General features: G+C 51.7%; 8 protein-coding genes across 8 annotated transcripts; 5 read left to right on the forward strand and 3 right to left on the reverse strand.

Moving 5' to 3' along the window:
• Positions 1-6,463: 6,463 nt before the first annotated feature.
• On the forward strand, positions 6,464-8,632 carry M406DRAFT_350945 (general substrate transporter). The gene is made up of 3 exons (XM_040922587.1): positions 6,464-6,698; positions 6,791-8,010; positions 8,113-8,632. Exons 1-3 carry the CDS (start codon positions 6,546-6,548, stop codon positions 8,435-8,437), a joined length of 1,698 nt encoding a protein of 565 aa, XP_040776283.1. The 5' UTR covers positions 6,464-6,545; the 3' UTR covers positions 8,438-8,632.
• Positions 8,633-8,975: 343 nt separating this feature from the next.
• M406DRAFT_12174 (family 5 glycoside hydrolase) lies at positions 8,976-10,769 on the forward strand (the record flags this gene model as incomplete). The annotated part of the gene is made up of 1 exon (XM_040915374.1): positions 8,976-10,769. A coding segment is annotated over one exon (1,794 nt), but the record flags the coding sequence as incomplete, so codon positions are not given.
• A 388-nt stretch (positions 10,770-11,157) lies between these two features.
• On the reverse strand, positions 11,158-13,039 carry M406DRAFT_289531 (putative C6 finger domain protein; the record flags this gene model as incomplete). The annotated part of the gene is given in 4 exon segments (XM_040918857.1): positions 11,158-12,009; positions 12,080-12,210; positions 12,223-12,418; positions 12,828-13,039. 4 exon segments carry the CDS (start codon positions 13,037-13,039, stop codon positions 11,259-11,261), a joined length of 1,290 nt encoding a protein of 429 aa, XP_040776285.1. The 3' UTR covers positions 11,158-11,258.
• Positions 13,040-13,926: 887 nt separating this feature from the next.
• On the forward strand, positions 13,927-15,100 carry M406DRAFT_257698 (uncharacterized protein; the record flags this gene model as incomplete). Its single annotated transcript, XM_040917185.1, has 4 exons — positions 13,927-14,051; positions 14,135-14,299; positions 14,374-14,689; positions 14,795-15,100. 4 exons carry the CDS (start codon positions 13,927-13,929, stop codon positions 15,098-15,100), a joined length of 912 nt encoding a protein of 303 aa, XP_040776286.1.
• A 462-nt stretch (positions 15,101-15,562) lies between these two features.
• M406DRAFT_257100 (Diphosphomevalonate decarboxylase) lies at positions 15,563-16,852 on the forward strand (the record flags this gene model as incomplete). The annotated part of the gene is made up of 2 exons (XM_040917152.1): positions 15,563-15,624; positions 15,733-16,852. 2 exons carry the CDS (start codon positions 15,563-15,565, stop codon positions 16,850-16,852), a joined length of 1,182 nt encoding a protein of 393 aa, XP_040776287.1.
• Positions 16,853-17,839: 987 nt separating this feature from the next.
• On the forward strand, positions 17,840-19,245 carry M406DRAFT_329242 (DUF647-domain-containing protein; the record flags this gene model as incomplete). Its single annotated transcript, XM_040920408.1, has 2 exons — positions 17,840-17,923; positions 18,001-19,245. 2 exons carry the CDS (start codon positions 17,840-17,842, stop codon positions 19,243-19,245), a joined length of 1,329 nt encoding a protein of 442 aa, XP_040776288.1.
• A 733-nt stretch (positions 19,246-19,978) lies between these two features.
• On the reverse strand, positions 19,979-21,390 carry M406DRAFT_355874 (cytochrome c and c1 heme-lyase). The gene is made up of 2 exons (XM_040923286.1): positions 20,607-21,390; positions 19,979-20,471 (listed from the first exon to the last, which is right to left on the reverse strand). The coding sequence occupies exons 1-2, from the start codon at positions 21,338-21,340 to the stop codon at positions 20,195-20,197; spliced, it is 1,011 nt and encodes a 336-aa protein (XP_040776289.1). The 5' UTR covers positions 21,341-21,390; the 3' UTR covers positions 19,979-20,194.
• Positions 21,391-21,950: 560 nt separating this feature from the next.
• On the reverse strand, positions 21,951-24,256 carry M406DRAFT_355875 (general substrate transporter). The gene is made up of 5 exons (XM_040923287.1): positions 23,832-24,256; positions 23,574-23,744; positions 23,102-23,496; positions 22,191-23,042; positions 21,951-22,135 (listed from the first exon to the last, which is right to left on the reverse strand). Exons 1-4 carry the CDS (start codon positions 24,122-24,124, stop codon positions 22,291-22,293), a joined length of 1,611 nt encoding a protein of 536 aa, XP_040776290.1. The 5' UTR covers positions 24,125-24,256; the 3' UTR covers positions 21,951-22,135; positions 22,191-22,290.
• Between the last annotated feature and the right edge of the window lie 402 nt (positions 24,257-24,658).

A 24,658-nucleotide genomic window follows, 5' to 3' on the forward strand; every position in this document is an offset into this window, starting at 1 on the left:
CATGCATCACGTGAATACTTTCGTCAAAGGGTGTCAAATTCCGCAAGATCGTGATGGAGAGCGTGACCAGGAAACTTTACGTAAAAGGACGCACGTTGCATCGTTTGTCCCGAGCTTGCCAGTTTACGAGTCGTCTTTATTCGTTCTTGAGGCCTCTAGATGGTTCTCGGTAGTACACCTCAGCTGCCACAAGATCTGGCTCCCGAATCCCATTACGTACTAGGCAAGTTTGAGGATGTTTCTCTGGGGTAATTTTGGGGTAATTCTGGGGTAATGGGTGATGCCGCTGGCCGCGAATCCACTTCAGCGCTGTTCCGCCTCCCCAGGGGATTACTGCGGACAAATCTGGCCGTAATAGTGCCTCGCCTACAGAGTTGACGCCTTCACATCCCGTGCTTGATTCACCGCCCGAGGTACTTCCCTAGCCAGGGGCGGTCAGCATGTTGAATCATGAGACTATACACTATGCTTGTAATCATATCGTTGGTACTCTCTGAGGGTTAGCATTCCATTTTAGTCGCACGCTACGTACAGCCTTGACGTGAACGCCGTCGCTCGAGCCGGTCGTTGTGAGGGCTGGCTATGATGGCGCCGAAGGTGTTGGTAGCTGCAACGTCCACGCCTGTGGGCAAGACTTTGCTGGTGGTCAGTTGGTATGGGACATGTGGTAAAAGAGTGGGGCCATATTGCGAAAAGGAAGCGTAGCAACTCCATGGCACGCAATCTGTTCAAAATCTTGCCACGCCACTACAGCATAGATTCAATCTGGCACTAGCTGGTAATCTTTCTTTGATGGATGATTCGCAAAAAGATGTACTCATTACAGTCATTATATCATTCCTCTTCTCCTCCCTGTTCTCTTGCGCCTTGTCTCTATACGCTTGAGCGATCAAGATGATTGAAAAGGCAATTTCTTCGAATTTTCTACCTGATGAATCAATTCTCACAATCTATATCATATATATCTATGAGAGAGAAGAGGGATGGCCAATGCCTACTCGTTTGTCAGATAATTGGCCACAAAATCAGCGTTCAAACGCTATTACTTATCGTAGTTGTCGAGTAGACAGGCATTGGGTGTGGATCATCTACTGTCCAGAAAAGTTTCGCCCCTATGTCCTTGTTGCGGTCGACCTAAACTTTTCAGTGAAGCAGCCGCTCTCATTCATAGATGCTCAGAGAATGAAGGGTCGGCAGCTACGGTGTGGCGCACAAGGTTATGGTTCCCAGAGCACCTGAAAACATTATTGCTTTGGGTAGGTCATACATCTTCAAAGCATGCCTTCACCTCTGGTCTCATATTTGGCATAAAAGAAGCTAATACGAAAAACAAGCACAATGTGAATACGTATGACGCTGCGTTGAAAAGATTATGCAATACCCTCACGCCATCTACCGCAAACAGTCCAGGGCTGCCTAAGGGACGCACTCGCCGGCCAGGGGAGAAAGGATACGTCTATATATCATTTAGTCTATAGGTTGGTTCTATCATGCTTGAGTCCATGATTCGAGTTTCTCTATAGATTTGAGACATTAGAAGGCTTCAATCTCAAATGATTATTTGGCATGCCAGTGGACGCAAATGATACCCTTTTTCTAACGTGCGAGGACGAGCGGCAACCGCGTCCACTCCATTATGACAACGACCATGCACAAGCTCTCCACTTATCCCAAATGCAGGGGAAGCACTGTTCTGCGCGATAACCTGAAGTTGGTCGAGATTAAATGATGTTTGTCAACTTGAGTGACACGGCCACGAAATGGATCGACTGTACAAGTTGTTGACACTGATAATTATATCAGCTCATCTGAGAAACCCCACACCGAGCCAGATGTTTTCAAGAGTTTGGACGAGATCATCATAAGAATAATAGAATAAAGTAAAAAAGAAAGAGAAATAGGAGGAGGAAGGGGTAATCGCTCTTGGTTCGCAAAACAACCTCAAATGACGCCCCTCCGTTTCCGTCGCTCGAGGAAATGCCCAGGAACCGACGGATGAAGAACTAACTATCCCGTCTCTAGTTTAAATAGCTAGTTCGAGCCGGTATGGTTCCTCATCGATCATGTCCTTTTAAATCTGACATATGCTTCAGAAAGTCTCAACCTAAGAAGATGCCTCTAGAATGCGACTAACCCAGAAAGGCATGACTTCTCGAATCAACGAAACTCATGCATAACTACTAAGTAAATTTGACACGACGGCTACTGCATAATGTTTATCTTCCTAACCGATATACGCGGTATGTAAGTGTACAAGAAGGCTGAGAAAGAGATCTCAACTTTGTCCGCTACACTTTACTGACGCTTCCCAAGGGTACTAACACTAAGCTTATATCGAAGGGAAGTAGTAGGCCCTTGTCATGTTGCGGAGCATATGGAGCAGTTGCTCAGAGGGAATCACAAGGTCACAATAGACTGCAAGTGGACTTCCTACCCAAAAAGTAAAAGGAAACAGAGTCAAAGCAACCTCAAATCAGGCTGAAAGGCGTTTTCTCGCCCAGGCTCCAACCACACTTCCTTCAGAAAGGCGATGAGTCTGTATGGTATGTCTGTCTGATCAAAATCAGCTTGGCAACAAATGGGAACTCTCAGGGTACATCAAGTTCGCGCCGACCTTCATGAGAAACAGGACTGACAGTACATGTTTCCAGTCAACGAAGCCGCCTACTTTTGCGAGAAGTATCAAAGCCTTGTCTTTACAGCTTTTCTGTTTCATATCATTGACACGGGGCAAGAGCTAGATAATAACTGTGCAACTTTGTTTATTTTGCGACATGCGCTCGAATGTTGCATTGGGGTTGGTCTATATGGAGTACCCCAGCTCAAGTTTCTCAACATTCCATTAGGAGATATCAAGTGGCTTCCCCCAAGAACATCAGCCCATGGGACGATACAACAAACTAGGGGGGAAAGAGCCTGTTACATTGGAGTCCGGATTAGGAGCTTTGTGCTCGATGCTGTTCCCTAGGGCAATGGATATATTGTATTACGCGCTCACCCAATCCGGCTACATTGATGGGCCAGGTGAAGAAGCAAGAGAAGTTCCTCGAGATTCTAATATCCTGTGATATATTCATTTCTCTTTGCAGCTCAGAAAATGTCGGAACCAAGGGTAAGTACGTGTAGCGAATGATTGGGTCAGCTTCTCAGCTGAAAGATTGTTCAACCTGAAATCTGTGGGGCCACTGGTCCGACGTCATTGAAGATTTCAGAGACGTCTTCCTGAAACTGTTGTTGTTTTCCCCCTGCCAGATCAAGTTGCATAGCCTCTGGGAATGGATTTGATTACATTACAGCCCTATAAAGAGGACTATCATGGCAACGCAAACGAGCAGCAAGGCATTCGCGAAAGCGAGTAGACGTGGGAAATGGAATCGGAGTTCTTGAATCACGGTCTAGTTCGATTACAGTCGTACACCAGTGCTAATCATATGTAAAGTGGAGTTTATGTAGTTTAGGGTTTCAATAAGCCGGATGAACTGCGAGAAGTAGCAATTACTGATGTGATCTCTCATAACCTGGCTATCACTCCACGTCGGCTCTGAAATTCTCCATAGTAACATGGCAACTCAGTTGATTACACCCCACAAAACTAGATACTCCCTCCACGGAAAAGACGCCGATCTTTGTGCTAGGGCCGCTCGTGATCTGAATCCCGTTGCGGTCAGGTCACCGCGGGTCATCTAGTTCGCGTCTCGAGTCCTCCTACGCGGCAGGAAGTTGTAAGTCAAGCAGAGTGAAGAGAAAGTAGTCACAAAGTCATATTCCCATGTAATCAAGCGTGGATCTACATTGCCGCTCGAACTATCCTTGAGAATCGTAATCTGTGACTCCAGACGGCTGCTGGTAAAATCCTAGCAACAAAGGTATTGGAACAGGCCACACAGCCAAGCAGACCCTCTTCCGACCCATGCTTTCTCCTCTCGTATCCCCAGGTTCCAGAGATCCTGCGAGATGCATGTGCCCACCAACAGCACAGTCCAGTTGCTCAGCGGGCTTGATTGCCTGCCGTAAAATCCCGACCTATGCTGTGCGGTCAGGGCAATTGGGTGAAGAGACGCCCAAAGCACAAGCCATCTCCACAGTCAGCTAAGAGCACTGATCAGTGGATGACAGGTTCAACGTTCAGGGATTTTAAGGAGTTCATCCGAGACAAGAATGCTCCGAGAGACTGACCGACCAGCCGAGTACTGTGTATTGTGCTCTTCCCCCAGAAAGAGGATGAGTGTACCTTGCAATGGCTACATTTCTTTCCAACAACAAAAAGAAAGGACGAAGTTGGAGTGATTTGTGCCTTTGAAAGTAGCTATCAGTGCTCAGCACGTCGCCGTACTATACTACACAAGAAAAGGAGCGTCCTCGGAACAGTTTCTGCATGCCGAGATAATGCCGATGATAATCATGTCACGAGGACATCTGGGAAACGTTCATGCCTGAACTTCCAAGTTGTATTGTACTAATCTATACCATAGTCCTATGAGAATGACTGGACTATCGTTACAGAGTCACTGGGGCGGAAGACTGGTTTGTACTGTGATAGTGGAAGCGTGAGCTGATAATTCTTGTTCTGCTATGCTCTGCATTTTTCTTTCACCGTCCTGATCTACAAAATAAAAGTTTAGAAAAAACACAAGACGTTGGCACCGGTCCGGATTTCTGGAGGAGTTTCTCTTTCAGGAGGATCCTCGCTCGAAAGGATCGGTAGAAAGGCCCAAGGAGGATGAACTGCGAAAAAAGTGGTCCTGCAGAAGATCACGCAGGCAGCAAGGCCACATGGACGCTTTGAGCGGGTAGAAGACAAGAAGGCACAGAGGAATCGTCTGGCAAAGTGTGCTCGAGGAGTTTGGAAATACTGTGGTAGAGAGTGGATCGCAGGAAGCCAGGATGGGTGGAGCCTCTGCAGTGAAGAGCGGGTTACAGTGGGTTCAGTGGCACACATTTAACCCTGGCCTACGCAGGCCAAGGCGACCTGTGACGCAATTGCGGCTCCAGGACCCTGGAACGTCAGTCAAGTCTTTTTCAGCCTCTTGGGGAGGCCCTTTACTGGTTGTCCGTCTCACACACACCACTGTCTGTACATAAGCATGAATGTACACCTGATGCAGCACATGCATGCAGTACAACGCAACGGTACAGGGAACACCCACCGAGCATTTCCACGAAGATTGTCCTGCCCTATCAATCATTGCCCATGTACTTATTTATCTCGGCATAATGCAAAGGCAGAAAGAAGAAGAAATGAAAAAGCGAGAGAGAAAGTGAAGGGAAGAAAAAAGTCTAAATTGAGTGCAGCTCTAGTTCCCGCCCCTTATCCCGTCTCTCAAACTGGTTATGGCACATGTCCCGGGACGGCGTTCAAATTTTTAAATGTTCAAGAGTCAGAGTTGCGTCGACGTAAGCGGCTGCACTCATTTTACTGTGGACATGAAATTCTGAGCCTGGAGTGAGATCAGCCAAGTATCTCTTGACTCATGTGCCGCTCGTCACGTCTAGATTCTGCAATCGCAACATGGCAAATCATCGTCATTGCTGCTATGGTTGTATTTTGCACCTATTGTAAGGGTTGTTGGAGATGATCCTTTGTCGGTTTCCTGTCAGTTCCAACATCTTGTTGAGCCTGCTTGGTTAGGCTAGGCGCTGGCAGTCCCCATTCCCACCCCTCCTCTTTTCCCTTCCTTGCCTCTCTCCTGTATTATTCAGATCTCATTTGAGACCCTTCGGCATAATCACTACTAAGCCGTCTTCCATCAGCATTTAGATCAGCTACTATGCACATCAATAAAAAAAGATGGTGTAAAACAGCGCATCCTCAAGTAATCGGACCGAGCACAAAACCGGCAGGCCTTCAGTTGTCGCATACCTCGCTCATGCTCGACGTCGGGATGATCTGCGTTCCTGACCCACCCGGTCCGCAATTCTGAACCCACCCGGGTCCGCAGACGGGCACCGTCCGGATGTCTGGCGGCCGTGCTGCACACAGTTCCCCTGTGGGCGCCAGTGTGATAAACTAACTCCAGCAAAGTGTTGCCCCGGCCGTGCAAAGCCGTGTTTAAAAATGTTTCTTCTTACGGTGGCAATGGACCCATTGCCCTTTGTTCCCTTTTTGAACTGGTTCAGGACCCTAGCGGTCAACAACTTCTTTGCAAGCCTAGCATCCCACCTCATCTTATCACTCCGCGTTTGCCCCAGCGAGAACTCCAGTCTTCTCTCCACGACACCACACTCCTACTCCGCGATAGTGGACCAAAATGACGTCCTGGTTGAAATTTCTTCTCTTTTCGTCTACCCGATAGCGACCCACTCTCTGGGGTTGCGACGATATGATGCCATTTCTTAGGAATGCCAAAGTACTCGTCTCCTATGTGTGTATGTAGGTATGTAAGTATTTAAAGGACCACCTCCACGATTGAGACTCCTTCACCCCGACTCTGGGGTTTTCTCTAGATTATTTCACCTTGTCCTCTCCTTTTCCCCTCTGCTTTTGTTCTTAAAGAGGTTGTGCCTAGTTGTGAGAAGAAAAAAAACACCAACACAGACCAGGCACTATGGTTGTTCAGACGATAAGGAAACATGCCCCCTCCACGGGGCACAAGGATAACCACCATGGTGTCCCTACCTACTGGAGCAAATCTGGACACACGCTTCAGAAGTACATCACAGCCTTGGCCACCTGCGACTTTCTGCTTTTTGGTTTCGACGTGAGTGTTCTTCTCCCTCCCTCCCTTGCTTTTTGTCACATATTATGTACACGTTACTTCGTCAACGACGCAGCTGCTGACAGAGAATGCAGCAAGGTGTGATGGCTGGCATCATTTCTTCCACCGCGTTCATGGCCGACTTCCCCGAGGTTAACGGTAACGACACCTGGCAAGGTTTTGTAACTGCCATCTATGCAGTGGGCTGCTTTCTCGGCGCCTTATTCATTCTCACCTTCGGAGACAAACTTGGTCGGCGCAAATCCATCTTCCTCGGAGCTTCTATCATGATCATTGGCGTCATTATCCAGATCTCTAGCGCTCCCCCCAACAGCGGTGCCACAGCCCAGTTCATTATTGGTCGATGCATTACTGGCATTGGCAACGGTATCAACACGTCTACTGTGCCAACATACCAAGCCGAATGTTGCCCCGCTCACAACCGCGGCAAGCTGATCTGCATCGAAGGCGGCAACGTCGCCGTCGGCTCCATGTTGGCCTACTGGATTGATTACGGATGCACCTATGGCCCAGCCGCATTCTCCTGGCGGTTCCCTATCGCCTTCCAGTGTGTCTTCGCCATCATCATTCTTGTCATGATGCTCCGGCTTCCCGAGTCTCCCCGCTGGTTGCTTGCTCACGGCGCAACCGACGAAGCCGTGACGGTTTTAGCAGCGCTACACGACAAGACTCGCGATCATGATGATGTTCAGGGCCAGATGAACTTCATCCTCGACGCGATTCGTGCTTCAGGGCAAGACGGCGGCAATGTACCCATGCGGGAGATTTTCACCAACGGCAAGACGCAGCATCTGCGCCGGATGCTGCTGGGTGCTGGCAGTCAGTGCATGCAACAGCTGTCTGGCTGCAATGCTGTCATCTACTATTTCCCCATTCTCTTCAAGACGTCTATTGGCACCTCGGACAACCTAGCTTTACTGCTTGGCGGCGTGAACATGATCGTCTACGCCATCTTCGCCATGACCTCCTTCATGGTCGTTGAGAGAGTCGGGCGCCGGAACCTCTTCTTCATTGGAACCATTGGGCAGTGCCTTTCCATGATCCTCGTCTTCGCTTGCCTCATCCCTGGCTCTACCAATACTGCCAAGGGTGCCGGAGTGGGCCTGTTTACTTACATCGCTTTCTTTGGTGCAACCTGGCTCCCGCTGCCTTGGCTGTATCCCGCTGAGATCAACCCTTTGAAGACGCGCGCTCGTGCCAACGCCCTCTCCACCACCCAGAACTGGCTGTGGAACTTCTTCATCGTCATGATCACGCCTGTGCTCGTCGGCAGCATTGGATGGGGCACCTATCTGTAAGTACTCTTGCGCTCAGACCTTAAAGCTCTGCAGGTTTTCCTCTTTTAAAAGACAAAAAAAAAACCCCCCCCCGTTGCTGACACTCGACTCTACTACAGCTTCTTCGCTGTCCTGAATGCCATTTTCCTTCCCATCCTATACTTCCTGTACCCCGAGACCTCGGGCCGATCCCTCGAGGAGATTGATCTCATTTTCGCAAAGGGTCATGATGAGAAGATCAGCTACGTGCATGCTGCCCAGAAGATGCCCAAGCTCACCGATGCTGAGGTGCACGCCATGGCTCGGGAGTATGGCTTCTCGAGCTCCGACGATGAGGCTAGCAACAGAAAGGGCAAGCGTGGTCACAGCGAGCGTGAGGGCCGTGACAGCGAGAAGGAGTCGGAGATGGCGGCGGTGGACAACCAGAATGCCATGATGGCATGAAGAAAATGATGATACCCCTGAAGTTTGTGTTTTTTGCAATCGAACTGGCCTGCCAGTCAGGCTCGATCACAAAGTACAAATCGCAAAACGCGACGAACGTGACGATATACCCTAGATTAGAGTGTTTGAGAGAAGACATAGAGATCTTTTTGAAAAAGATCAAGAGTAGATCAGACATTCTAAATTTTTCCATGCATCATCTTCCAACTTGCAGTTTCATCTCCATTCTGCCCTATTGAATTGGCCGTGCTTCAAACAGCGAGTTTGTGAGGCAGTTCATGTGTTGTGGGAATGTCACACGAGAGTCTAAGTAGGGAGGAGTGCATTAACCCCCAAAGAGAATGATTTTTTGTACTTAGCGGGTGCCTCTTTGACGTCACTATGGGGACAATCTCAAGCCTGCCAGCCTTGAGCGACGAGACTTTACAAGGCAGTCCACGAAGGTTTCTCCTGAATGAAGCAACCGCTGGGATATGGTTTCCACCCAGAAAAAAAAAATAAAAGACTCTCCCTGCTTTGTTGAGTGCTTCCTCAGCGGCGCACTGAGATTATGCCCGCACATTTTCAAGACACTGCGGGTCGTACGCTGTTCCTCCGAGGCGTCAACCTCGCAGATGCCAAAATCCCAGCAGGTCAACCAACCCATCTTCTCTCCTCGCTCAGTACGGACCCCCAGAGTTGTTCACGGGTCTCATATGTCAATGTCCCGTTCGGTCTGCAAGACACACCAGCTCACTTGGCCCGACTCCGCTCGCTCGGGTTCAACGCGCTTCGTGTTCCCGTTGTCTGGGAGGCCCTCGAGCATGGAGGTCCAGGAGTCTATGATGATGAGTACATCACGTACATCAAGTCATTTGTACAGCTCTGCAACGACTATGGGTTTAGGGTGATTATCAACCCTCACCAGGATCTCTGGTCTCGCTTCACTGGTGGCAGTGGAGCACCGCTGTGGACGCTTCATGCATGCGGCCTCAATCCAGACCACTTCGCAGACACACATGCCTCTATCCGCTACGCAGAGTGGCCCAGGGATGGGGATCCCAGTGATTCTGGAGGAAGGGGAAAAGAAAAAGATCCCAAGTCGATGCCGCCCATGATGTGGACGAGTAACCATAACCGCCTCGCGCCGTCGACATTGTTCGCTCTGTTCTGGGCAGGGAGGAATCTCGCGCCCAAGTGCATAATTGATGGCGTCAATATCCAGGACTACTTACAAGATCATTACTTCGCCGCATATGGGCGTCTGGTGGCAGCTCTGGGTGATCTTGCCTACGCATTCGACAGCATGAACGAACCGGAGTCTGGCCTCCTTGAATGGCAGGATCTCGAGAAGAACGAAAGGGAAGCAAGTGCAATGATGGGTACTGCACCTACCCCGATCCAAGCAATGAGGTTGGGGATGGGGATGGACCAGACTGTGGATGTATACAGACTGGGAAAGACTGGTCCCCATAAGGAGGGCAGCACCACCGTCCGACCAGGTCGTGGATGCTGGTTGGAGAAAGAAGACGCTAGGTGGGGATGGAACAGATCAGAGAGCTGGCCTATGGGGACATGTGTCTGGGCTCTACACAATGTGTGGGATCTGAAGACAGGAGAGCTGAAGCAGCGTGATTATTTCGTGAGACAGGATCATGGTCCAAATACGGAAGCTCAAGGAACTGCGCCCGACTGCTCCAAAGACGCCTCTGATTGGAAATCGACCTCGTGGAAAGCTTTCTTTGATCACTGGGTCTCGACCATCCGCAAGCACTCCCAGAGATCCATCATATTCTTTCAGCCCCCTGCCTTCGAGATGCCGCCTGCTGCCTTGATGTCGCCCAGCACTGACTTCAGCCTGTTGGGCTACAGTCCTCATTTCTATGATGGTCTAACTATTATGAAAGGGCACTGGCACAAACACTGGAACGTCGACGTGCTCAGGCTGCTTCGAGGTCAACAGGACATCACTACCAAGCTGAAAGCATTCAAGGTTGGGCCCACGAACGTGCGCCAAGTCATCTCTGACCAGCTTGGTGCGATGGGAAAGGACATTATACCGAGAGGGACAAATGTTCCCTCAACAAGCCAGGAAAGACTCGTGCCAGTTCTGATAGGAGAGACTGGCATCCCGTTCAACCTGGATGATAGCAAGGCATACACAGATGGGGACCACACCAGTCATGTCGCAGCTCTAGACGCAATTCTCAGCGGCTGCGATGAGCATCTCCTCAACTATACGCTTTGGGACTACAGTGCAACCAACAACCACGAGTGGGGGGATCACTGGAATGGGGAGGACCTCTCCATTTACTGCAGCGAGACTGGATCTTTCCCCGATCATCAATATCTGTCCGGCTTCCGAGCCCCGGCTGCTTGGTGTCGTCCATTTGTTCAGTCTCTCAAGGGCACAGTCTTGAACATGTCATTTGATCTCAAGACAAGCAGGTTTGAGCTGCAGGTTGAGTCATGTACCGATGGCGATGCCATTATTTACGTCCCCTGGCTTCACTACAGGAAGGCGAACGGCGCGGATGAGCTGGACTTGAGGGTCACAACCACAGGAGGTGGCTGTCATCTCGAAGGCGGGATAGGACTCCTCCATTGGACGTATGAAAGCCTTGGAAGGATTACATTGAATGTGGAAAGAGGAGCTGGTCCTTTGCAGCCTAGAGACCTGGGGACGATTATTTCTGCTTAATATCAAGACACTGTCTGTCAGAGCCGTCAGGCTCGCTTGTCACACAGCATCGAGGTATTTATTGAGATGGGGCTTGTTGTAAATTTGCAGACAATTTCCTCGACATGACTAGCAGCATAAGCTCGCCGCCTGGACGGCCTGCTACCAGTCTGTTCCCGTCTCTATGCAGGGGATCTCAGGTTGCAAAAAGATTTGCTTGAGATCCAGAGAAAAGATTGTCGCAAAGATATAGGGTCTAGGAAAGCAAGCATCCCAAGATGTATCGTCCGAGCGCCAGAACCTCTCGAGAACATTCTTGGCCAGCAGCGGCGCGAATGAGCCAACAGATTGGCTCATGTTGTCCAGCTTTGTCGCAACGAAACTGCGCATCGCTGGGCCACAGCCAGTGCTCCCAGCCCCAAGTACCGTCAGTGGCCAGAGCATATTGTCCTTGATACATGCTGATGATAATGCCTTGTCGAGGAGTTGCTGCAGGGACTGCGTCTGGGTGGCCCAAAGGGCATCCAAGGAGGGGGATTGGTGGAGAATTGCCACGCTGCGTAACGAGGAAATGCCGTACAGCAACACAGCAGACCGGTATACATCTCCTGCAAGGGCCCAGTACTCCTGTGACGCTGGCTTGAGCCGTGCCCATTGGCTTGGAGAGAAACTCCTGATCCGATCTAGTATCTCGACCGCCTCCTGTGGGAGAGTCTGACTGCCAACACAGGTCGTGGCCTGCGCGCGGAGGCGGTTGATATTGGCAATCTCGACAAGCAAAGAAGGTGGCAGCAATTGGAAAGGGATCATGTTGCTGCTGCTCTTTGCCAGTATAAAGTCGACCTCTTCCATGGTCGGGATGGTCATATTTAAGTCGGACGCTGGGCACGTCGTGTTTCCAATGACGGAAAGACTAGAATAGAATGCATTGATTAGTTACTAAAGATCGCTGGCCTGCCTAATCTTATCAAAGCACCACGTACTAGACAAAGCAACGAAGTAGCTGCTCTAGGTTCTTTAATCTGGCCAGGGAAACCACTCCGCCACGCAGCACAACCAGTGTGTAGATCGCGTCAAGATGGCATCGCCAGTTCGAGGGTACACCTTGTTGGACCTATATTCAAACGTATTTCAGTATGACCACCGCCGTCGCGTTGCCAAATACAATAAACAGTTGACTCACATCGGCAATTAGAAATGATACAATGCCGGTGAGAAGCATATCACCGCCCCATTTGTTCTCGAGATTGGTGTCTTGGACCAAGGAACGAAGGATCAATCCCCGATACCGATGATACTCCCCAAGCAAAGTAGACCGTTGACTACGATCCTGGACTTGGTTGATACGGTGTGTGAGGACCATACACACCAAGGACATCCGTAAATGATCTGGATGAGAGATCCCCAGCTGAATTAGTTGTGGCGAGAGGCGGTAGAGCTGAGGACATGGGCCAAGTTCCTGTACCGGCGCGAGGCTGTGATATATGCAAGTATTAACTTTGTGTGTTAGCTCGACTGGACCTCAACCGTGCCCTGTGGTCCAGAAACTTGCAGTATTCAGCAGCCTCAACCAGTGCATCATGCTCAAGCCTGATATGGAAAGGAGAAACCCCAGGCTCAGCAGCAAGGGAAACCAACTCCCCGCCGACGTCTGACCGTGCACACTCCTCTTTATTCCCCAGATGTTCTTTTTGGGGGGGTGGAGGCCTGTTCCGCTTCCTAGTCTTGGACTTGACTTTCCCAGGGTCGAGCCAGCGTAATCTTAGAGGCTTGACACCACCGTAGCCTGGACAGTCGAGACCAGATGCGGAGCACCGTGTGCATGCGGGACGCTTGAAGTCACAGACCAAGCGGCGTCGTACGCACTCCCAGCAGTGGCGCTGCCGGGCACTTTCGACTACCGACGTTGTTTGCAGAGGGCCAACGATCTGATGTGAGATCATATTGGTACGATGGCGGCAGGTCTCTCTAGAAGTCTCAAGCAGAGAAATGGGGTATGAGACATCAGTGGGACAAGGCCGAGTGATTGGTCACCAGATATGAGTCAAGAGAGCTGTTTATCACGAAAATATAGGATTAGGGAAGGAAAAAATCAATGGAAATAATTATAGTGGTAGTGAAGGATGCCAGGGGAGTGGGGCTTTGACGGTGGGAGTGGCACCTAAACTCCAACATTATAGAGGGCCCTGAGAACAAATTAAAGGATCAGTAGCATACGCTTGCCCAGCGATCTGCAGATACAAGCCCAGAGGCCAATGGGATGATCAGCCTAGTAAAGGATCTTGTCAGCTCTGGCTGTGGACGTTGAACGGCACGACCGGCAGCGCATCAACGAGTCAAAAGACCCACTGCATCGCCGCCATGATTTTATCTTAAAGCAGTCAAGCGGTCATCCTCTACGACCAGGGGGACAAAGTCTTGGCAACTTTTTTCTCCTATTCGGGTTAAGCGTTATGATTTGTAGAACTGCTTTAAGGCTGGCGATATCGAAAGTATATGCGGTTTCGTTAAGTCAATTACGAGCTCACGGTATGCCAATGACGGAAAATCCTTCTTTGACAGCCAGCATCTGTCTGTCCTATTTAAGATACCAAATGCTTCGCCCATTTATTCTCATCGAAAACATAAGAGACACTATGACTCTCAACTTCCTGTCCAACTCCCCTTCACGAGCCCTCTGCCGTCCACAGGTCGTTACGGATATTCCTTTGTCCTGCCGCTTACTATAGATTCATTTCTGTCAAGCACTTCTTGGATTGCCGATTTTAAGATGGAGAATGGACAGCCAAGTAAGTCATGATACAGCAACACTGACAGTTCGCGGCGCCAGATGAAACTAACGAATTCTGCTGTAGTCTTGTGGAGCCTCTATGTTTATGCTCCCAACAAAGGAGCACCTATCTTCTTTACTATTGCCTATGCTTGCTCTGGAGCTGGTCACCTTTGGCAGTGCTAGTACGTGGTATACTCTCTATGATGCTTCATTTTCCTCAAAGAAAAGAATTGAAAAAGGAGGATTTACTCACAGCTCTGGATAGTCACCACAAAGCCTTCAGGCTTATGGGACTGCACCCACTCTGTGCTCTGATGTTTGCGCTCGGGTACGCCCTGCGAGAATGGGGAGCCTATAATTACCTCTATACCGGTACAGCAACTACCTTGATCCTATACATCCTCAGCCAAGTCTTCATATATGTGGCTCCGTAAGTGTCCTGTACTAGAGAGATTAGTCCGGACCAGGCAAGAACCCTACCTGCTAACATCAGTCGCCATGCAGGCCACTACTCGAGCTCGCCAACTATCATGTCCTTGGCCGCATGTTCAGCTACGCCCCTTCTTTCGCCCCCGTGCCCGCCGGTACAGCACGAACGGTTTTCAGCCTGCTGATGATAGTGGTCGAGACCGTCAATTCGTTGGGTGTGGCACTTGCTGCCAATGTGCATAGCACTGAGCAAAGCCTAGGCAGAGTCCTCACGCTGCTGGCACTCTCGTTGCAGCTTTGCATCTGCGTCTCATTTGTGGTGCTGACGGCCTGGTTCCAACGGCGGTGCAGAAAAGCGGACGCACACGCCACCATCTCAACACCTCTGAGGGTGCTTTACACAAGCACTTTGTTGATCACGATCCGCTGCATCTACCGCTTGGTAGAGCATGTAGGCAACTCGGTGGTACAGATCAACAATCTAGCCGCGCTCGAGGCTCTCACGCCAGTGCTGCGGCATGAATGGTTCTTCTACATCTTCGAGGCGACTCTCATGCTCATCAACTCCATCATCTGGAACATCTGGAGCCCAGTTCGGTATCTGCCTAACGACACCAGCCTGTACCTGTCGCAGGACGGCACCGAGCTGCTTCAGGCACCAGAAGTTGACGATTCGGACGATCGACCACTGATAATGAAGATTGCATGTGTGTTGACCTTTGGCTTGTTCTTTCGAGGAAAGAAGCATTACGTTCCCCGCCGCACGACCTCTGAATATCCGCTCACAACTCGTCAGAACTGATCGGAGATTGCGTCAGCTTTAAAATATAGAAAGTATAAGTCCACTATAGGCTATAGTGTTCTTTTTCTTTTTTTTTTTTATCTTTTTCTTTTCTCTAATAGTGGTCAAAAAATAGTAGGAAATTAGGTTAATCCGGTTTGTTAATGATTTTTGATCGAGAGGTAGAAATGGGGAGAGAAATATTTGAAAGAAAAGAAGCATGACAGTCTCAGTAGACATCCGCTAGCCTAATCATTCCAAGTCCTAAGGCCATGTGCTTGTCACTATCACTAGCGTGACAGGGAGTCCCGCTAATCTCAGGTCGACCCCGCCATGCCTCATTTGAACATCTTCTCGCTCCTCCATTTTCAGGCCTATGCTTCCAGACGATCGTGCCTCACCCTGCCCACGTCTCACTCTCCCTCCACACAGATCCCTCTGTGCTTCTCCCCAACATTTTCTTTCCCTTCGCGGCTGGACAACATGGCAGAGAACAAAGTGTATCGCGCGAGCACCACTGCTCCAGTCAACATTGCTGTTGTCAAGTAAGCGTCGCCCTTGAGCTTCACCGCCCTGGCCTCTCCGTCCTCATCCTCCCCTTCCTCCTTTTCCCGCCATGCTTTACTAATGTTATGTCTCAACACCCAATTTAGGTACTGGGGCAAGCGTGATGCCAAGCTTAACCTGCCAACCAACTCCTCCCTCTCCGTCACCCTGTCGCAGTCCGACCTCCGCACCCTGACCACCGCCTCCTGCAGCGCTTCTTACCCCGCTGGCGAAGACTCCCTCCTCCTCAACGGCTCGCCTTCTGATGTGACCGGTGCACGGACCCAGGCATGCTTCCGTGCCCTCCGTTCCCGCCGCGCCGCGATCGAGGCAGCTGACCCGTCCCTGCCGAAACTGTCTGCCATGCCCCTCCGTCTCGTCTCCGAGAACAACTTCCCCACCGCCGCCGGTCTCGCTTCCTCTGCCGCCGGCTTTGCTGCCTTCGTTCGCGCCGTTGCCGACCTGTATGAGCTCCCCGATTCACCAGCTGAGCTCAGCCTGATCGCCCGCCAGGGGTCCGGCTCCGCCTGCCGCAGCCTCTTCGGCGGGTATGTGGCATGGAGGATGGGCTCTCTGGAGGACGGTTCTGACTCTCTGGCCGATCTTGTTGCCGAGGCCTCACACTGGCCAGAGATGCGCGCTCTGATACTGGTCGTCTCGGCCGCCAAGAAGGGCGTCAGCTCGACCAGCGGCATGCAGCAGACCGTCGCCACCTCGGGCCTCTTCAAGCAGCGCGTTGCCGAAGTAGTGCCCAAGAACATGGATCTGATGGAGAAGGCCATCAAGGACAAGGACTTTGCGCTGTTTGCCGAGGTGACGATGCGTGACTCCAACTCGTTCCACGCGAGCTGCGCCGACACATATCCGCCCATCTTTTACATGAATGATGTGTCGAAGGCGGCTGTCAGGGCGGTCGAGAAGATCAACGAGGCTGCCGGGCGGACCGTGGCAGCATACACCTTTGATGCAGGTCCCAACTGCGTGGTGTACTACCTCGAGAAGGACGAGGCTGCCGTGGTCGGGTCATTCTACAAGGTGCTGGGAACGGAGGTGAGCGGCTGGAAGGCAAATGCCGCTGGTCACTCGACGGACATTGTCCTTGAAGAACCAGTCGCGGACACGCTCAAGACGGGCGTCTCGAGGGTCATCATGACTGGCGTCGGAGAGGGACCTCAGAAGACGGACGAATACCTGGTCACGGAGAATGGAGAGCTGGTCAAGCGGTGACCATGCTCAGACCAGATCATACTGCCCTAGGAGATTGTTGCTGTAGATGGTAAAGCACCATGATCAATCCCTTCTCCAGCTTTCTGCACAGCATAGCTGGTAATTGAATCTTTGTTTCATCTTTTGAATATAGGTACTTAATTAGAGAGGATTATTATAGAGAGAGACAATAAAAAGATGTGAAACGCCACAAGGTCACTCTTTGCATTTCAATGTGGTGGCAGAGGTTGTCTTAAAGTGCATGTGTGATATTCAGGGTCCAAAACTTCAGGGACCAGAGCTCTGTGGCTAGTGGTGGGCCCCCTGGAACAAAGTCTGCATGTGGCAGGTGTCTTGGAACTGGTTCCCCAGCACGCCTAGGATCTAGCAGTGCTGAGGTACTAACTGCAAGTAGCAGCTAGTAGCATGACCGTCACTTCAGTGCACAACAGTGCCCATCTTAAAGGGCAACGTCACTGGAGAACCCCAACCCACCTGAGCTGAACAGGTCAACAACAGAGAGCGAGAGAGAGACAGAAGAAAGTACCCAGGTACCTGTCACACCGGGTCATCATCATCCTCCTCTACTTGTCTTGTCTGACACTGTGAAAGCTTCAGTGACTTACAGCGACCACTCACAGACATCTCTCTTGCACTCTCTCTTTGCACCTTTGTTTGTTTATCTTCCCAGTCTTCCCCGCCCATCCCTGCATCTCTTTACTCTCTCTTCTGTGACATCACCCAAATGATGCAGGAACCCTGATTATCGTTTGCCTCGCCCGCTTTCTCATCTCCCAAGTCCTAGCCATTGGAGAGGTTGTTTGACGACGACGCTTTTGGGCCTTTACTTGCCTTGTGCTCACAGCTGGGGTGTGTCACATATCCTCACCTCTGTCTGGCAAGCCTCCCGACGAGGACAACTCCTTCTCTGTACCCATCGTCGTCGAGGGACAGACAAGAGATAACCCTCTGACCTCCTCCACTTTATTCTCAGTCTGTCGGGTCAAGATGAGTGTCATCTATGACATTGATGAGTCTGGTGATGTCCTCGTGACATACACCAACTCAGAGAAGAAGGGTGGCCTGAAAGCAGTATGTTCCCCTCTTTTCTGTGCTGTCTGCTCTTATCATCATCAACATGATGGAATGTCATTGACACCAGTCTGCAGGAGAAAACCAAGACCCCCCTGCCCAAGGCTATCCTGTATGCATTTCTCCCTGCGGGCTTCCCTCACACTGTCACCAATGACTACCTGGCCTACCAGACGTTCGACTCTCTGCAGGCCTTCTCGTCCTCCATCACCAACCTGTTGGCCAACCGTGCCATCCTGGAGGGGCTGGGCGTGGGCAACTCTTCGCAGACGCCAACGACCGCCCTCCTACTGCAGATCATCCAGGACACCTTCTCCCGCCTAGCCACCATCCTGTTCGCCCACCGCATGGGACAGGCCATCGAGCCCGAGTGCAAGTACTACCGCTTCCTCGCTGATATTTTCAACGACTGCAGTCAGTTCCTCGACCTCCTGCTCCCCGCCCTGCCCCTGCTGCCCAAGGTGTCGGTCATGGTGTCTGCCTCGGTGCTGCGCTCCCTGTGCGGTGTCGCGGCCAACGCCTCCAAGGCCACGCTGAGCGCCCACTTCGCCCGGTCCGGCAACCTCGCCGAGCTCAACGCCAAGGAGGCCAGCCAGGAGACCGTCGTCAGCCTTATGGGGATGCTGGCCGGGACCCTGCTGGTGAAGTTGGTCGAAGGCAAAGCCGCTGTCTGGTCCTGGATGGTTGTCCTGGTCGGCATCCACCTCTTGACCAACTACTGCGGCGTGCGTAGCGTCAAGATGCGCACCCTCAACCGCCAGCGCGCCACCATCGTCATCCGCGACTGGCTCGAGACCGGCACCATCCTAACCCCCGACGACGTCGCCCGCCGCGAGTCCATCCTGTTCAACAGCCGCGGTAACATGTCCTCCCGCACGGGCGAGTATCACGGTACCGCCGACTTTGGCGGTTACGGCGACGTCGTCAACTTCCGGTCCTGGGGCTCTCACAGCTACGTCTTCGACACTGACGACTACTACATGGGCATCTGGCAGTGGGGCCCGAGCTTCACCATCCGCATCGCCGTCAAGGCCGGCAGCCGCTCTGTCAACGACCCGCTGATGGCCTGGTTCGACGCCGTCGCCCACGCCTACCACTTCGACACTGCTGTCCTCAGGGACGGTCTGGGCGGGGCCGGTCACTACGAGAACGAGGTCCCCGACGACCACCGCGTGGGGTCTGGCATTGTCGACCGGGACACCAAGATGGCTGTCTTTGAGGCCCTCAGGGCCAAGGGCTGGGACATTGAGAACACGGCTCTGGAGACGCGCACCCCAGTGCGCGTGCGCGTCGGCGACGCCAAGACCTGCAAGGGCATGTAGTTATTTTGTTGTTCAGCTCGTTCTGGCTTTCTGTCCCATTTCTCTCTTTGAGGTCTTCGAGATTGGTTATCTAAGAAGGCCAAGCCAGATGCGCTTCCCCAATCTGAGTCCAAGCGCTGACCTATTTCTTTGTTTCCTGGTCTTCCTCTTCGAAATTTGTTCGGTTTTCCCTTACCCTATCTACATTATATGAAGGGATTCTTGATGTGCTGACACGCTCAAACACACCCAGTGCCACCACCGACAATTGAAAAGGACACAGGCTCTCTTTTACATCCACGACCACCTCCTCAACAGGACGCAAAGAAGGATTGACAGCATGGTTGAACTGTTTGGTTTTTCAATTTTGTTTTTCACCTCCGGCGTTACGGGAGCAAGTTATGGCGTTAGGAGAGAAAGGTCCGGACAATGATCCGGGGCGGGATCAGCGGGGGCGTTGGAGTCGTGATATGATGGCAATGGATCATCAACTCATGGTGATATTAAGAGGATCACAGGGCAGACATCTCATGGCAAGCAAATGCGCATTAGTGACTTGACAGTTTGATTGGGACAAGATCTGGGAGATGTCTTCCCTCTGTCATGGGTATCGTACACGGTGGAATAATGAGGAGCTGTGATTCTCGATACCAAACAAATGGAATGAAAACCTTCCACACTTGTCTTCCGACATATAGAGTGCTATTCCTTTTCCTTTCCCTTTTCTCTTTTTTTTTCTTCTTCTTCTTTTTTTCCCCCCCTCTCCTTTCTTTCTTTTGTCTTTCTGTCTCTCATTCTTTCCGGCGACCTGCAGTATTCAATCTTGAGAAATCGAACATTGAATGCTCACACCCCATCTCAGCTTATGCGCAAACTCCTACCTTCTCGTAGTCCAATTCCTTTTGTCATAGTCTGTCCGTCTCTTATTCAGCGCTCTTCCTCACCTCAGTGTCTCATGCCGACATCTTCTTCATGCCAGGCCGAGGGCCCTTGTCGCTCTCATCTTGACGGCCTCCCAGCTGTTGAGTTTGGGCCTGACATCGAGGTAGAAGCTAGGCCTGCCGGCCTTGTCATTCTTGCCGGCGTAGAAGTCAATTACGTACTCGACCTTGGTGCCGCAGCGGTCGATAATCCAGTCGTGCCTGTCGAAGGGAGCGGTATAGCCTAGGAGGGTGTTGAGCCTGGCCTTCGGTGACATCTTGCTGGACAGGCCCGTGAAGGAATAAAGCCTCGGGCCACCGGGGCAGCTATTATCACGAGGAGATTATCAGCGCATGACCGGTCTCTTCTTTTTTCTTGTCTTCTTGCTTTTCCTCTTCTTTCGCTACACATACTGTCTCCTCTGGGTCAAGGAGACGATCAGTAATTGGGGGAAAACGTACCTGGCAGCCTCGTAGGGCTTCTCCCACTCCTTGATCTCGACCCAAGCCCTCTCATTGACAGCATTATGAATAGGGACGACGGCCTTCATGTCTGCGGCGCGGGTATCGTGGCCCTTGCGCTTCATAGCGTCGAAGAACATCTTCTCAGAGGGATAGACCCAGTTGCCCGTCTTGGGGTCGGCGCCAGTTTCCGTCTCGTTGTTCACAGGACAGGCGGATGTGGTCGCACCGGACGAGGTGGAGCGAGGAATCGTGGAGATGACACGGTCGGTGCCGAGGCCTGTGTCGTGACGAGGAGGGTGGTTTTGTGGTAACGTCTGTTGCCGTGCGGCGTTCGAGTCTGCTGAGGAGGAGGAGGAGGAGGAAGGGGAGCTGAAGAAGGGGATCCGCCAGCCCCAGCCTGATGAGGAGGCAGAGGCTTGCTCCGGTGGTGTGGGTGAGGGTTGGCCCTGGTGTTGTTGTGAGGATGGGGCTTGTGCCTCTCGGGCTGCTTTTGCCTGTGCCAACCATGCTTCTCTGCTTGTGTGGTCAACAGGGCACTTTTCAGCACCTTCTGCGACCCCAGCGCCTGCTGCGTCCTTCATCATGGCCTGTGGGGTGGCGGTGGTGCTCGTTGTCGTCGTAGTCGTCGAATTCGCGGTCTGGTTCTGGCCCGTCTCAGTAGCCGTTCCTCCAACGTCCGCCAGGGCCTTCCTATTTAGAAAGAGCGTATCTAGTAGATCTTGCTGCAACATGTTGAAGGTGCCATTATCATAAATTGATTGTCCGGGTGTGTTTGGTTTGGTTCAGTTTCTGGAGGAAATATAGTCTTCGCGAAGTGGTGTGCAGTGGTCATGAAATAAGGTGATTTCCAGTCGCAAGGCAATTCATTCAAGTCATCATGCGCTAAAAATAATCGCCGGGGCGCTGCGGCCGGCAAGAAAGGAATCGCCTGGAAGTATTTTTTTATGGGGGGGCGGCCGTGGTCGGGGCAGGCTTGGCTTAGCTACTCACGTGCTACTGGATTTGGCTGGGCGCGCAGGGGTGCTTACAGTATCACAGTATTAGGTACTATGTACTGTAGGTGCTTCAGGTGCTGTACTAGCAATACTTTACAGCACCGGACCCGTTTCATCCAGGGTCGACCTGATCCTGACGGTGTCATCGATCTCATCCTCACGACACATACAGTCAATTGATATTGTCTTCGAGGCATGCAAGGTATAGTCTTGGGAAGTTCGGAAACATATGGACGAACTGAACCTGCGCAGCTCTCTTCTCATCTCGGTGGACTACTACACCAGGACTGGTCCAACTTGTCACCGACGGGAGATGACGAGGCAAATGAAGAAATGCACCTTCAGTCTCAAAAGTCATAATGTGATCCAGAGCCAGAGCTATGCCAGCAAGAAGAGGGAATCGCAGATCATATCACCCTGAAGCGGGAATTCAGTCGCCGCATGTTCCAACCAGGGCGCTGTCACACTGAAACGGATGAGGACGACAACTCTAGCATGAAAGCACAAGGAAACAATTTGGGTATACATAAACTGCTTAACATTCAGTGTCGGGTATAAATGGATTACTTAAAAAAGAGTTTCATACAGTCTCTCTCTCTCCCTCGGTCTCTCCGGCAATACGAAGCCACATCTCTGTCCGTGCTGTTCTTCTTGATTCTCCTTGTTTGTTCTTCTACTTTCCTTCTTTAGATCTTCTCCTCAGCTGCCGGGGAGGGGTGATCGACGTGCTCATTGCTGGGTCGGTCCAGCTTGGCCTCAGCATCTCCCTGCTCCAGCCTCACCACGTTGGCACGGTGGTTCTTGGTCTTCCAGGCGGGCTGTCCGATATACTTGACAGCACCAGGCTTGGTATCGTCAAAGATGTCCACAACCTCCTCAAGGGTCTTGTTGGCCGTCTCCGGGAACATGAACAAGACGTGGACGAACATGGCGAAACAGAAGACGGCGAATAGCACGTAGGTCTTCCAGGTGATGTTGGCAAAGGCAGGCGGAACAAAATAAGCCAGCGCAAAGTTGAAGGCCCAGTTCGCAGAGGTCGCTAGCGCCACAGCCTTGCCACGGGTACGCAGGGGGTACAGCTCTGGAGGGTAGGTCCAGGAGACGGGCCCCCAGGTGGGAGCGTACGAGGCGACGAAAAGGTAGGTCGAGGCGATGACAGCCTTGGCGGCGGGGCCCTTGATGGACATGGACTCTGCGTCCGAGTCAAACTCGTGGGGAGTAGCAGGGACGGAATAGACGGCGAAGAGACCAGCGTTGACAGACATCCAGAGACACATAAACAGGGCGCCGATTAGAAGCGTAGGACGGCGGCCCCAGTTGTCCAGCCAGATCAGGGCAGGGATGGTCATTATGACGTTGATTATGTAATCGATCCCGGAAGACAGTAGCGTGGCGCTACCGATACCCGCCATGTTGAAGATGTAGACGATGTAGTACACTGGGGTCCGTCAGCCTTGTGTCTGTATATAAAAAAGGATAAAACCAACAACAACGTACTCATCACATTCATTCCTGTTAATTGTGACCAAATCTGTGTAAAGACTCCAATCATCGTCCTATTGATCATGTGCGGCTTGAACAGCTCCAGATACGTGACATCGGCGTTCTGGCGCTCAAACTCGACCACGGCACGAATCTCCTCCATCTCCTGGTGGACAAATGGGGCGTTTGGGTCGCCATGACCATGCACGAGTACCAGGCACTCCAGGGCTTCTTCCCAGCGGTCCTGTTTGGCAAGCCAACGTGGCGACTCTGGGAGGAAGAACAGAGCAGCGCCGAGCAGGATAGCGGGGACCATTTGGACAGCCCAGGGAATACGAAAACTGGCCTCGCTGTTGATAAAGGAGCAACCGTAGCAAATAAAGAACATTATTAGTATTCCCCACGTGATCCTAATTCGAGATCTGTCAGCTTTCTGAGGCTCTCGTGGGGAAGAAGGGGGCGGATCTGAACTGGAGAGACAACATACGCCCATTGCTGCATACTCACGAGACGACCACGCTTGGAAGGAGGCGCGATCTCGGAGATGTACACAGGAACCTGAGCGGAGCAGATACCAACACAAAAACCGTTGATTATTCGGCCGACAATCAGCATTGGAATGTTCTGAGCGGCTGAGCAGAGAATCGAGCCGATTACCCTGGATTGAGAAGTTTAGTACCCTTGTGCCAGCACCTTGTGCAGAGAAGAAAAGTTTTGGGGCCAGCAAAGCAGTGAGGCCACCCACCAGATGACACAACCAATCTGAATCGAGGTCTTGCGGCCAAATCTGTCGGAGAGGAAACCTGAGACCAGAGAGCCCAACCACGAGCCACCGGGCATAGCGGCAGTGATACCACCCTGGACATTAGCAGATGGGCCCAAACAGGTCCCATTATCCATGCCCTGTGTGTTGAACTTGCATGCGTACGGCTGCTCGCCGATGAAGGCACTCATGGACGAGATATCGAAACCGAACAGCCCGCCGCCCACCACAGCGGTGGCTGCGATGAAATAGATATTGCCGACTTTGGGCGCCATCTTATGTTAACTTTGTGCCCCGAGAGGCTGGATGAGGTATGAAAAGTTTCAGGGAAGTGATGGAGGGTGGTCCTCAGCAGGAGCGGATGTTTTACTCTGTACACTCCAGAGGCGTCAGGGATCAAGGCAAAGGGAAGAAGTTGGAGAAACAAAAAGGAACCCCTCCGCAATAAAACAAAAGTGAGGGGAAGAAGGGGCTGCCTTCTATTTTATACTTGCCTGTACGGTTGCCTGCCACCTAGACAACACAACGCAACAGCCTTGTCCATGCCAAGAACAGAAAGCTCCAGGTCACCCCATGGGATACGTCCCCATGGGATAGACGCATGGTAAACAGGCTCGTCTTTCAGGCCCACACGGTGCAACGGCACGAGAGGGCGTTGGAAGGAATAGACGGATGCAATCTAGCTGCAACATAACGTTACGTGTGGGTTTACCGACCAGGAGTGGGCGATCACGAGAAGGGTGTGTCGTTGGAAGGATGCAGATCTCTTCTGCAGACCCGACAGGTACAACAGTACATCCAGTCGAGGT

Source organism: Cryphonectria parasitica (genome assembly GCF_011745365.1).
Source record: "Cryphonectria parasitica EP155 unplaced genomic scaffold M406scaffold_4, whole genome shotgun sequence".
Lineage (NCBI taxonomy): Eukaryota > Fungi > Ascomycota > Sordariomycetes > Diaporthales > Cryphonectriaceae > Cryphonectria > Cryphonectria parasitica.

Bases quoted from the DNA above. Each gene is read 5' to 3' on its own strand.
- M406DRAFT_350945 (XM_040922587.1), top strand. From the start codon at position 6,546: ATGGTTGTTCAGACGATAAGGAAACATGCCCCCTCCACGGGGCACAAG. The intron at 6,699-6,790 runs GTGAGTGTTCTT...CAGAGAATGCAG, and splicing joins TTCTGCTTTTTGGTTTCGAC to CAAGGTGTGATGGCTGGCAT. The intron at 8,011-8,112 runs GTAAGTACTCTT...ACTCTACTACAG, and splicing joins ATTGGATGGGGCACCTATCT to CTTCTTCGCTGTCCTGAATG.
- M406DRAFT_355874 (XM_040923286.1), bottom strand. From the start codon at position 21,340: ATGTTGCAGCAAGATCTACTAGATACGCTCTTTCTAAATAGGAAGGCC. The intron at 20,472-20,606 runs GTACGTTTTCCC...TCGTGATAATAG, and splicing joins AAGCCCTACGAGGCTGCCAG to CTGCCCCGGTGGCCCGAGGC.
- M406DRAFT_355875 (XM_040923287.1), bottom strand. From the start codon at position 24,124: ATGGCGCCCAAAGTCGGCAATATCTATTTCATCGCAGCCACCGCTGTG. The intron at 23,745-23,831 runs GTGGGTGGCCTC...TTCTCAATCCAG, and splicing joins CAGATTGGTTGTGTCATCTG to GGTAATCGGCTCGATTCTCT. The intron at 23,043-23,101 runs GTACGTTGTTGT...GACGGACCCCAG, and splicing joins AACAGGAATGAATGTGATGA to TGTACTACATCGTCTACATC.